This window comes from Anser anser (assembly GCF_964211835.1).
Source record: "Anser anser genome assembly, chromosome: 1".
In the NCBI taxonomy this organism is placed as follows: Eukaryota; Metazoa; Chordata; class Aves; order Anseriformes; family Anatidae; genus Anser; species Anser anser.
Genome location: NC_139720.1, coordinates 76,719,289 through 76,731,689, shown reverse-complemented (window position 1 = coordinate 76,731,689; position 12,401 = coordinate 76,719,289). Strand labels below are relative to the sequence as shown.

At 42.1% G+C, this 12,401-nt stretch overlaps 1 protein-coding gene across 3 annotated transcripts in view; it reads right to left on the bottom strand.

Annotated features, from left to right (window-relative positions):
• Nucleotides 1-12,401, bottom strand: part of LMNTD1 (lamin tail domain containing 1) — a 213,981-nt gene that overhangs the window by 190,225 nt on the left and 11,355 nt on the right. The window contains exons 1-2 of one of the 3 annotated variants that reach the window (XM_083821806.1): nucleotides 8,331-8,349; nucleotides 2,469-2,571 (exon numbers count right to left, since the gene is read on the bottom strand). The exons of the other annotated variants lie outside the window; for them this stretch is intronic. Of the exons in view, the coding sequence (XP_083677932.1) occupies nucleotides 2,469-2,571; nucleotides 8,331-8,347 (120 nt within the window). The 5' untranslated portion in view covers nucleotides 8,348-8,349. Of the gene's footprint in view, nucleotides 1-2,468; nucleotides 2,572-8,330; nucleotides 8,350-12,401 lie in introns of those variants that run through there. 3 annotated transcript variants of the gene reach the window in all.

The following is a 12,401-nucleotide window of genomic DNA, read 5'->3' as shown; positions in this document are numbered from 1 at the left end:
TTAGTAGTTTCATCAGAAAACAAATGTAAGTCAAACAGGAAAATTAACCCTGTTGTTTCAGGAAGAAACCTGGAAAGCCTGAAGGTGACAATATCAATCACAATTATTCTAATTTAAAGAAAGCTATTTTTAAACACAGTATCTGCAGCTTGAGTTACTGACAGTTCAAGGACCTTTTTCATTTCCCTTTGACCTCAGGTTTTCTTCTCGGGGTATACTTTCTTTAAAAACAAAAATCAATCCTAAGTGATCTCAACTTTTTTCCATCCCCTTCCATTGTGTGTCCCCCACCAGCTTTTTCACTTTAGCTGTAGTAAATTAACAAACCACAACCAAAATCATCATCTCAGCAGGGAAAAAGATCTAATCGTTTACATGAGTTATAGAGGCAGCTCCAGAACTAACAAGAACTTAAACACCCCTCAGTCTTGGTGGGGTGGGAAGCCATCATTCCAGATGGAAACATTCCCAAGATGCTCAATAAGAAATAAGATTTAAAACAGATTTTAATAATCTAAGTGCTGACAGATCCTTTAATGAAACAGCTCTAGTACTCAGTTTATAGCAGGGTAGTCTGAAGTTAAATAATAATCTAGTCCTAAAGTTTACAGCATAAGGTCATTAGTAATCTCTACATCCTTCAGCTTCTTCACAGTTTTAAAACACTTAGCAAACATTAATGAATTAAGCATCACATCACCTTCCAAATGAAATGAAAGGAATCACCATGATAACATACTGGATATTCCTGCCTGCCTTTCAGGCTGCTCAAACAATTCACTTTCTCATCATCCTCCCCAAATACAATACCCCCCTCCTCCCTTATCAACAACTCCCATTGAACCCACTGTAGATGCAGGAGCATGCAGACATTTCAAATCAATGAGTGAAAAAAAAGGGATTTCTTTCATATTCTAAGCACCCTGCCATTGCAGAGTCCAGCATTATTTTCCTCACCATCAGCAGGTGTGCTCCAGGGAAGTAACACTTCATGCTGACCATAAAGGGGGATCAATATCAGATGTTATTAGAACAGGAGCCATGCTCCAAAAAGCTTCTTTTCCATTACTCCCACTCCCTGTGCTTTGGTTCATAACACATAGAGGCTGATAGCCCACAGAGCAGACTTCTTTCAAATGAAGCTAAACAGAGTGATCCATTTGTTAATGGACACTCAGCCTGCTGAATGAGGTTAGGAGTAACCCCAAAATATATGTACGCTGTAGACAGCAGGAGCTAAGCAATAGTTACTGTGTTCTACAGGCCAGTTCCTACAGAGCTGCACTATTTTTTAATACAGACTTAGCCACAAACGATGTACTCCAGAGAAGATGTGGTGATGCTCTTTAAATTAGCATGTTAGCAGAGTAGAAAAGCCAAAGCACCATAATGAAGGTTTCAGTTTCTTCCTTTTACATAGCACTTTATACAGTAAAAAAAAAAAAAAAAAAAAGCTTGCTTAAATTCCTAGAGGCAGAGCTAATTGCCTAAGACAGCTAACAGACAGTGGAACCATTTTCTTAGTACTTTGACAACTCCGGAAATCCAGTTAGAGTAGTGCCCTTAGAAGGAAGAGCACATATCTAGAGTAACACCTCACCTAACCCGAGTTTTTTTCCCCCCTCCTTCCTGTGAAAGGAGCACCTGCACCACAAGTGAACTTGAATCGTACATACAATGCTAAGAAATCTTGAGCACTCTCTACTCGGAAAAGATAATATTCCTCCTGTAGAAAACATATACCAAGTAACCCACAAACAAAAACAAGAAATGAAGTGACACTGAGCTGGCACATCACTAGGCAATGCCCAGCGATGCCCAGCTAGGCGATGCCCAGCATCTATTCACCAGACACACCTCTGCGGGTGACTACATGAAGTACCAAGTAAGAACAACTTCACAGTCAGACAGAAATCTTCCTGGGCCTTATACCACAACAGTCACTTAAAGCATATAACTTACTTAATACTCACCAAGAACTCAAAAGAGGTAAACTAGTATCACAGTACACACAGTTCCTAGCAGACTACAAGAAGACCAAATACAGAACCTCAGCTTTCTAGCCCTTCTAAATAGACAATGTCTCCTAACTATGGAGGAGGGGAAAACATATCTACCAAAGGCATCAAGAGTTGTGATTGATAAGGCAAGGATGTACAAGGGCTTAAGTAGGGCCAATTAGCACCAAAGGTAGGTTACAGAGTTCTAGTAATCCAGCTGATAAAAATGATGAAAAAGCTTAGAGCTTGAGCAAGATTCTGCCCTGTTGTGAGGTTTTTGGATTTCAGCATTACAATCAAGAGCAGGACTGTTTAATGCTCTCCAGCATCGCTGCCGCAGTTCAGCTGCATTATAGGCCAGTCTGTGCTAACCTGCTTTTGAAGGAAAGGCAGCTCTGTGGGAATAACAGCATAATTACGAAGCACTGAAGATGCACGTTCTATCAAGACCAAGGTTATTTTTCTTACCTGTAAGCAATTTCGTCTTTGAACTTCCAGCTGCTGTTGCAGTTGCAGTACCTGGTCCTGTAATTTCAGCTGCTGGGAAAACTTTTTCTTCTTTTTCTTGTGCCTAATGTTTTGGGGGATAAGGAAAAATAAACTGTGTTTTTTGTTTGATTTTGTTTTTACAATGAATCAAACCCCTTTAGTACTGTTTTGAAACACAAGTCACTAGCATTGGGAGGTGGAGGTAGAGAAGAAATTGAAATTTTATCTGACCAGTGTTGCTTGGTCTTTCAGATACCCCAGTTTGGGTGTGTTGATTAGTAGCCAGTCATGGCAAGGGGGCAGACTCATCAGGGCAAACGTTGTCTGGTAACCTTCCTGCACCCCTGCCTCTCCTAGTGCCTTTAACAGTACATGACACTAAGCCTTGTCTCAGCAAGGCTTCCAGGAGGGGCTTCTGTGAGCCTTCAGGGGGGCGGCATACCCAGTGAAAGTCTGCTAGCCTGGAGGTTGGTTTTGATGATTTATAGAGTAGACGTGACAGAAAAAGAAGCAATTTTTGGTGTTCTTTTTAAAATGTGTTAACTTCATTAGTATTGTTGGAAGCTTTTTGACCATGCAAAGAGACAAAGAAAAACCAAGCAGGTGCACACAGACTTACTTAGATCCTCCCTTCTTTGTTTCATAACAAGTCTGTTGGAAATGCTCACTTGGCTAAGAGGAAAATTATTTAAGTTTGGACCCTCTTAGTCACCACTTCTGTCTGAATAGATCATGAGCCATTGTTTTCCTCCTCTGTGATACTTGTGCTGAGGGCAAGTTTTCCTAAAGTGACTGACTGGAGCAGGCTTTTGATTTTCTGGCTCAACTTCTGGCAAGGAAATGACTTGCTGCAGGATAGCAGCCCCAGGTAGATACCAGTGTAAACTTCATGCAGATAAGAAATGTAGTTACACTCAACACTAATTCAGCAAGAGCTTACAGAGTCTTACTAGGTTCAAGATCTTTCTGGGAGTAGAATAGAGACAGTCAGACAGTAAACAAGTCATACATTGTCACTGAAGAAGATTAAAAACTCTTGTTTGTTTATTTTTAATTTTAATGAGTGGAAACATTAAAAAAAAAAAAAGCTATGTTAAACATTAGCCTGGGGATCACAGAATTTGGCACAAGATCTTTCCCAGTTTCACTGGCATGTTTAAATACACATTACAAAAAGACAACTGTGTCATATAATGTAGCCCCATTGCTATATATAATACCTAAGCAAAGGAGTGATTAAGATGCTCAAGGCACTGCAGAGGCAACTAAAGTTCATAAGGTAGAACTTGTTTACATCCTTACTATGCTTCTTTTTGAAGGAAAAGAAGTGTTTTCAAATAAGGAAATATTTTCTCAGAAAGTATCTGGTTTCCTCAAACATGTTTGGAAAAAAAATCAATGCTTGGTAATAACAATTATTTTTCCACTGAGCTATGTTATCAGAGAACTTATTTCTAGCCTTGCTCTTGAATTGGTGTTTGAATTGACCTTGGACAGGGCTTGTTAACTTTGTTTTTTCCTGAGGTTCACTGGACTGTGGATGGGACCTGTTGCTATCACTAGCCCTGCTCTGCTCACCCAACTCAAATCCTGTGGGTCTGTGGGACTCTGCCAAAGCCTTCCTGGGTTGCTCCCTGATATTGTTCAGCTTACTGCCTTGCTCTCTTCTGGAACAAGGAGTTTTCATGCTATTGCTTGTTTATTTTACGACAAAGATGTTCCACAGTTCTGCAGGAGGTTTTCCACTGGCAATGTTAAGGAGTAATACTTAGCAGAAGGGATGGTCATCTCTAGACATTAGAGCAAAGAATTCATAGTTCTTGATTTCTGTTATTCACAACACTGTATTTGTATCAAGCTTTTTTTTTTTTTTTTCCTGGTACCTTGTTCTCACTGTCTTTTGGTAGAACACTGCTGATCTACTAGTTGACTTGTCACTTATGTTAAATAGATTTTACATTCTTTCAAGGTTTTTAGATGAAATTAAGCACTGCCATTCTGAAAATAATTATTTAAACCTGCCACAGTGCCCTCACACAGTCAAACTGCTGTTATTATACACAAACTCCAGGATGTATTCACTTCTGCTGTCTACAGAGAGTGGAGGATGTGTAGAAATGCCTGGGGTTATGCTGACATGCTGGATAGTTCAACACCCTGCTCAATGTTCTCTAAGTCCCAGGACATTCAGCATCGCAGTGATACCTGGAGGCAACACTTAATGGTTTGCTGGCAAGGAGGCTTATGAGCTTTTGCTCTTTTTTTTTTTTTTTTTAATAAGTATGGAAGAAACAAAAAGCCAAGCTCAGAGAATTTTATGTTTACCTAGAAACGTACAATAGCAAGAAGGCAACTCCAACCCAAGACTGCTGCTGCCCCAGATCAGTTGATGGCCAGAGTCTTGGATGGGTAGCTTTCTCTACCACTCTAGTGCTGCTGACTGAACAGGAGCTAAGAAGTCTTAAAGTTGAATACTAAATTCCTAAATCCTAAACTCAGGCTAAGTTTCTAAGTTCCCCTTGGCTCCTGAGCAAAACTTGCTATATCAAGACCTGAAGGATGCAGACCTGAAGTATACAGTTCACTGCTACTGCTAATTAATTGAAAATATCATCCACATCACTGACTGGAAACCATTTCCACTGTATCATTATTAACCTTTACAGTTTTTGCCAGTGTCTAGAAGGCTTAAATGAGTTTGGAGAAACAATTTGCTAGGCACACTCTCAGTAAAAAGACAGCATCTGTCTCCAGGAGTCAAAGAGCAATACCTCTAGGAGCAGGGCATTTTGCTCTGGGCCCTATCCATCAGAATGCTTTATCTTTCCCCTAAGGCAAATGAAAAAAACAATCTGACTGGCTTTTCCTCCCTCTGCTAAACATGGTAACTACTAAGGTCATGAAGTCCAGCCTGCTACAATCACAGAACATACTTTTTAGTTAAGCCAGTTGTACAACAAATGCATTATGCAAAAATGCATCTCAGCGTTCCAGCATGAAAAAGGCAAAACGTCACAAATAGAAGGAGTAAGGTGTAGTAAATTGCTACATTTCTAAAACTTAATTTTTAAGATTTTGCTTCCAGCCCTGGAGAGGTGCCAGGCTGCTTTACAATGCAGTGTTTTCCTCAGTGTTTTGCTTCCCTGTTACCAGGTGCTGAACTGGCTAGGCTTCACGCTTGCCTCTCACACAACAGTCTTGGATCTTTGAAGTAATAATATGTGCATTCAGATGTTGCACAAATAACCATGTCATGTTTGCCAATTTTACTCTGCTTATCTGTGGTTAACAAACCATGCAATTTCTAGTTTCCTGCAATAAATTCGAGCATAATTATCTTGTAATCTTACAGGTATAAATATAATTAAACCAGTGAAACATAGTAATAATTACCAGGTAGATAACAAAGACACTGTGTTGGTCCTAAATGCTTGTGCATGAGGATGATCACATCACATGGTATTTGTATTTCTTTGATACTTTCCTTAATATCGTTGAGAACAACCATGTGAAACTGATTATCTTGTACATTATTAACTGGAGCCTTCAATTTAAATTGACTTTCCAGCTTGCAGGGCAATCACAGATTTTACATGGGACAGAGATGTGGCAATTTTGTTCTTTGATAAAATGCAAATGTCAGACTAAACTATGAATAACAATTGCAGTAACCCACAGCAAAGTAGTTGCACGGTAAATTGCATTGATTGTTGAGATTTAGAGACAGCAGAGATTCCTATGCCCTGCATCAGCTTCCTGACAGGAAATGTCATCTGCCAAACTTCCTGCCTGCCACAGCAGGGAAGGAGAAGGCAATAAACTTTCTTTACTGTGGCCATTGCGTGGCACAGGACATCAGGGGGAACTGCTCCCAGCTGGGCAGGAAGAACAGTGAACAAACAGGGAAAAGGGATGAGAAGAGGCAAGTACAGCGTGGAGGACAAGTTCAAAACACATGGGATGTCTGAAAACATTTCACTTGGATGTCCTTTCATTTTCTAACGTGGTATGAGGCTTAGACCACGATGTCTTTGTGGATATCCCTCTCAGAATGCTTAAATAATAGTTTTTAAAGACCACAGAAGTACTCATGTTTTACATGGAAAAATACAGACTTCTCAAGCATATCCTAAGGTAGAGTAGTAAAATGTCTTCCTAACAGGCAAAGCTGAAAGGTCAGAATTGGTCATGCGCATTTTTTATAGAGGAAGGACAGAAAGTGAAGACCCACTGCATCAAAAAGCTATTCCTCATACAAATGCAGGCATAAAGGCAGCAGTTTTCCCAACTGTTAACAGAAGCTGTGCTGACTTTTTTTCTCCCTGGGGCTCATTCCCACATCAATTGCTAATATAGCAAGTTATATTGAATTGATTCTCGTCAAAGTTTGCTGATCAGGATCCAGACTTTCAAGCTGGCAGCAAGCCTTGAGTATGGATTTGTCATAATCATGAGCAAGGCTGGGGTATTTTGAATAAACATGGGCTCCCCTGGTGCAGTGCCAATTTGTCATCTGAATGTGAGAAGTGTATTTATGAGTAGTAAATGCCAAAACACTAAAAGCTTGGAGACTCCTGAGAACCCCGTCATGAGTCAGCTCCCCTATCTTGTGTGCCTAAGCAAAGCAAAGCAGTGAAAAACCCAGGCCTGTATTTGCATTTCAAAAGCATTTACATTTAATTTAATAATATTTGTAGTACATTCAGTGAATAAGCTGCAGTGTATTTCAAAAAAATATTTTATACCTAAACAAACCTGAACTAAAGTACTGCTTGACATGACTTAAAGGCCCCAGCAAAGCAGACAGTAACATGAGGTAGCAAACTGCTGGGTGCAACACCACAATTTTGCTGCCTACCACCTGCAACACCAGGCTGGTGTGGGGTGCAGCCCCCAGTGAGAGGGCTCCAAGTGTATAAGGTAGCTGTAACTGCTGTCTGGGAACAGTATGAGGATTCCCTCTTCAGGGGAAACAGACATCCTCTCAGGCTCGCAGGGAGAGAAGGAAAAGCAAGCCCAGCTTTCAGAGACTTTGCATCCCCAACTCTCCATCCCCCTCGGCAGCTTTGTTCATCCCTTTCCCACACTGCGGCCTCTCACCAGTGGGACAGCAGAAGTCACTTTTACATGTTCTGCTGGAGCTGACTCTTTTCCTTAGAAAAAGTGATTTTTCCTCTGTCAAACAGGATGAGGTCTCTCTGAAGGTCAAATGCTCTCACATCAACACAGGTGCTGTTTGCACAGCAATGCAAATAAGATGGCCACTGTACAGCCGGTGAGGAGTGCAGTAGGCTAAGGCTGGGGTTGCTCTAGGCCTCTGTTGGCAGCCAGCCATTCTGAAAGGTGATTTTAACAGCAAGAAATTCCGTGGCAGTGGGGCTGACACAGGGTCTGGGGCAAGGACAGAAGTGGGGCTCTGTACCTAGTCAGTGTTTCTTCTCCCATTTTGGTGCTAATGAGCCAGTGTCTGAAGCACAGCCTCCGAAGCACATGCTGTTTCTCCCGCAAGCACCAGCTGCAGAAAAATGTCTCTGTATGCCCACAGGAACAACCCTCACCCACAGCCAGGGATGTGCCTGGGGATCTGGACTACACCACTCTGTTGCTGGGCCCTGACCAACCCCCCAGCCCAAGGGGAGCGAGCAGTACTTCATGCCAAAGGCTGGACCAGACCTGCGATGTGCTAAGCACACACAGGAGGAAGCTGTACATCCAGCACGTTCAAGGCACGTTGCCCATTAGCACCAGATCAGAGGTGACAGCTTTTTGTAAACACCCCAGAAATAGTCAGATGTGAGAAAACTCTGTACTGTTTCCTGAAAACACAGTTTTGCTCCTTACCTTCCCTGGGACATCATGATGTGTGTCTTTAGCTGCATAATATCTTTCCTGGCAAGATGCAGCTGCATGCATACAAGTGATACAGGTGCTTCGCTACTTCATTCCTTCCTTGCCACAGGCACAGCACAGCTCTGCTCTGTGTATACACCCCCCCAAAAAAAAAAAAAAAGTTTATTTAGTAATGGGCCAGGATTTTTCTCAGCCTCAAGGGTACAGACAGGGACAATGATGGCCCTCCCCACCCCCCCCCCAAAAGAAAAAAAAAAAAAAAAAAAAAAGCCCTCTTCCCTCTGAAAGCTGCATTTTACCTGGCACACTCAACCCAGAGCTGACTGGAGCCATCTTGTAGCCACACTGCACTACATTAAGACTACAGCAGGACCCCAGCCTAGTGTCCTTGCCCCACAAATGGACCCATGTTATCCCGGCGTGCCCCAGGCTGCCCCTTGCCTCAAGGGCCGTGAGCGTGGAATGGGCTCATCCCCCAGCCCAGCTCCAGGCAAATCCAGGGCTGCCTACAGCAAGGAAAGTTTCCTCTGGCAGATCAGTGCTGCTTGGAATGTGTCTCGTCTGTATGTTCCCTTGAGACAGCCTCCAAAATGAATCAGGTATTGAACCAGACCATTCCTGAACACTGACCTCATGAACCTGGGCCAGAGAAGCATGAAGCACCTCTCAGCTTGGCTGCCAGCACAGCCCCACAGAGTTTCTGTCCCTGCCTTTGTGTGTGTTGACCATGCATGTCAGGAGGAGCGTTGTCCTAATAGCTCAGCATAGCTGCAGCTGAGGAAGAAAAAGGTAGGGTTTGACGACTACATGTCCTCACAAAGCCTAGCTTGCTCCTGTTGCTTTCAGGGGAGGAGGCTCTATTTCATGTCTGTCACTTGAGGGAAGTGAAGTAAACAGGTAATGAGCACAAAATACCTCTTTTTTTTACCCATAAAATGTCAGGTACACGCTATTGTTCTGCTTACCTAAGAAAAATGACCGTTCCTTGGGGGGGGGAGGGGAGGGGAGGGGGAGGGGAGGAAATGTGGCTTTCCTTAGGAAAAGTGACTTTTCCTCTGTCAAAGGCAGCAGAGAATGAACCTTTTGTGGTACGTGATTTCCTCAGGGGTTTTGCTGTTGCTGCTAATCGCTCTTCTCGTCTTGCTGCTGCTGCCCTTCTCCAGCAGTTGCTGAGGTGCAGGTAGCTGCCTTTTGTCAGGAATGGCAACTGTCTGATTTTCTAACTGGTGAGCACTGCATGAAGGATTCATCTACCAGGAGAAAGCTAGGATATGTGACCATTCATCCACCCTAGGGGACAACCTCGTGAAGCTCAGCGACGGAGCTGTCAGCTGTGGCTTTCCCAGTGTGTCTGACCTAGCCCTGCAATAGCCAAAGTTTTACCTTCCCTTGTATCACATTGCTGCAGCCTTCATATGGTTGGCCCAAAATATGCCTCTTGATATAAGACTTCAGACTGGTCTGTTGCCCAGATTCAGGACGATAGACTGCTTAACCCAGCGCACAGACACTTTCATAGCACCACTGAAGCAAGCTGCTATTGCTCTTTCTTCACAGGTGGGGAAAGGCTCACTCTCTCCAGCACTTCAGAACCTCATTTTTTAACCTCATTCATCAAGCTCATTGAATAAGCACAGCACAAAGCCTGCAATATGAACTTTCACTAACATAGTGCAATTGTTTCTAGCAGTAACTAGCCATACCTAAAGCACATCATGTTCCCCACAATCATCAAGTAAGAACAGCTCTCTGCTGTGGGGTAGAGTCTTGTTTCACTTTGAACAAAATCCTACCTCACTTCTAATATGAGACTCTCTAGAGGAGGGCAGGCAGAACTTTTTCTTATGTAGAACAGCTGCTTCAATTCATTGATTCATGTGGGACACACAGAAATCTACACAATGGTGCTTTATTAAAAATGCTGTAACACAGACTGTTAAAAGCAGTCACAACACTATGTTAGCACCTTAAAGCTTCCACCAAGAACCATAGCAGTGTATTAAGCAGCCTGGTAAAACACACATTAAGAGATAAGCTCTTCCCTGAATGAATGACAAACTGATTATGCGAGGCAGACAATAAATATATGGAGTTGTTTTGGTGTTTAACCGGAGAACAATTGAGGTAGAGTGAAGAAGCATTTTCCACAGGAATACACATAATGAATTTTGTTGCGCATACCTGGGTCTTTCATTACTACACACTCATGCAGCTCTTGTGAATTTGATGCAAAATGCAAGCCTACTTTTACCTGAAAAAAAAAAAAGAACATACCCTGTGTCTTCAAGCAATGTAACTGAGTGTTGCTTCCCCGAATTCAGCTCTACAGCAAGCATGTGTGATGCACAGAGAACTGATGTTGCTGCCTCATATATATGCAAAGAGGGTGAGATTCACCCGTAATCAGAAATGTCTGGGTATCGCATCTCACTTAAGCCTTCAAAAGACACTGTGACTGATATATAGACATCATGAAGGAATTACACCCATAGTGTATTAGTAACAAAATCTTGATCTTATTTCCTTTCTTCAAAGGAACCCCAAAACCTAGGAAGTCAAGAGGCAGCTCTTATTCTAGGCTAGGGGTATCTATAAACATTAGAACATGATGACAAATCTAAATCCTGATGAAAAATTGCCAGAGGCCCATAAAGCTGCCAAAGTACAGTAGGCACGTTTTCACATAATTGCAACTCTTTCTTTCTCAAATGCTCAACCTAATTGACCAATTAAAGTATTTAATTTTCTGAGAAAGAGTCTATCATTAACTATAATTTGTTCTAGTCTCACCGGTCCTTTCACGGCTGCCTCTAGTGAAAGGACCATTATATATAACCCTCTCAATCTCCATATTACAGTGTGAAATTTTTGATAGTTTGCTATAAATAGGAATTGATTCATAAGGAGAATAATGAATTCATTGCCAGTCCTTTACCAACTACTTAATGACTGTCAAGATACATTAAACATCCTTAGCTCTACAATGGGGCCTGAGCTTATTCTTGGCTAACATATCTGACTGTATTAAGAAACCTGCACTCAGTGCATTAATTCTAAGTAAAAAACAGTCTCAGTGACTACGAATAAATTTGAGTGCTTTATTTCCTCATAAATATTGACACTGATCATTATAAATGCCTTCCAAAATAGGTGATCAGATTGACTAGATAATCTATCATCATTACATATAAAAAGAAAAAGAAAAAGATAGAGAGAAAAAAAAAAAAAAACAGTAGTCCAACATACCATATATTCTCACCAAGCTCTCCTGGTTGTTCTCACCTAAAAGAGCTTGTCACCATGGTTAAAGGCAGCTTTGAAGCTGTATTTTATTTGGGCTAGCTGGTTAGTGAGATAGTATAAAGCCATTTGTATCTCTACTTTTCTCAAATCTCATTTTCATGCTGTTTCCATGTATCAGTGTAATTACCAAAGTGTGTTGACCACCACACCTAACTCCAGAACCAGCAAGTCTTGCTCGAAGGTCATAGACCACATGCTCTGCTCTTGCCCAGCCTCTCCTTGCAGAACCACTTAAAAAGATTGAGCCTGGATGCTCAGCACTAAGAGGATGCACAGGATCCTGTGATATTCTGTGCTATCCAGGGGCTCCTTTATGGCAGGCTCATGGGTCCTCAGGGAACCTGCAGAGATGTCCAAACAAAGCCTAAGACCAAGCCCATGGGACTTGGCCCACTGTGTACATCAGATGTGTTAATTCAGTAGCATATTGCCAGGGAGCACATGGAGGATGGATGACTACAGTCCAGGTTACAGTACCTCAATACACCTCCAGTCTTACTTGGTTGCTACTTGTCCTTCTTCCTATCTCCAATCACTTTAAACAGGTTTAGAAAGCACAGAAAGGTGATAAGGTTTGGGGATACCTTCAAAGGCATTTTCTAAGAGAAAAATGAACAAACAGACTTTAGAGTCCAGACCAAATGGGAAGATAGAGCTAGCTACAGAAGACATCCTTGGAAAGCAGACAACAGCAACAATTTTCTGAAGGAGCTAAAGGACTTAGACACATGTTCCTGACAACAGTTGGTCTGGTCTGGT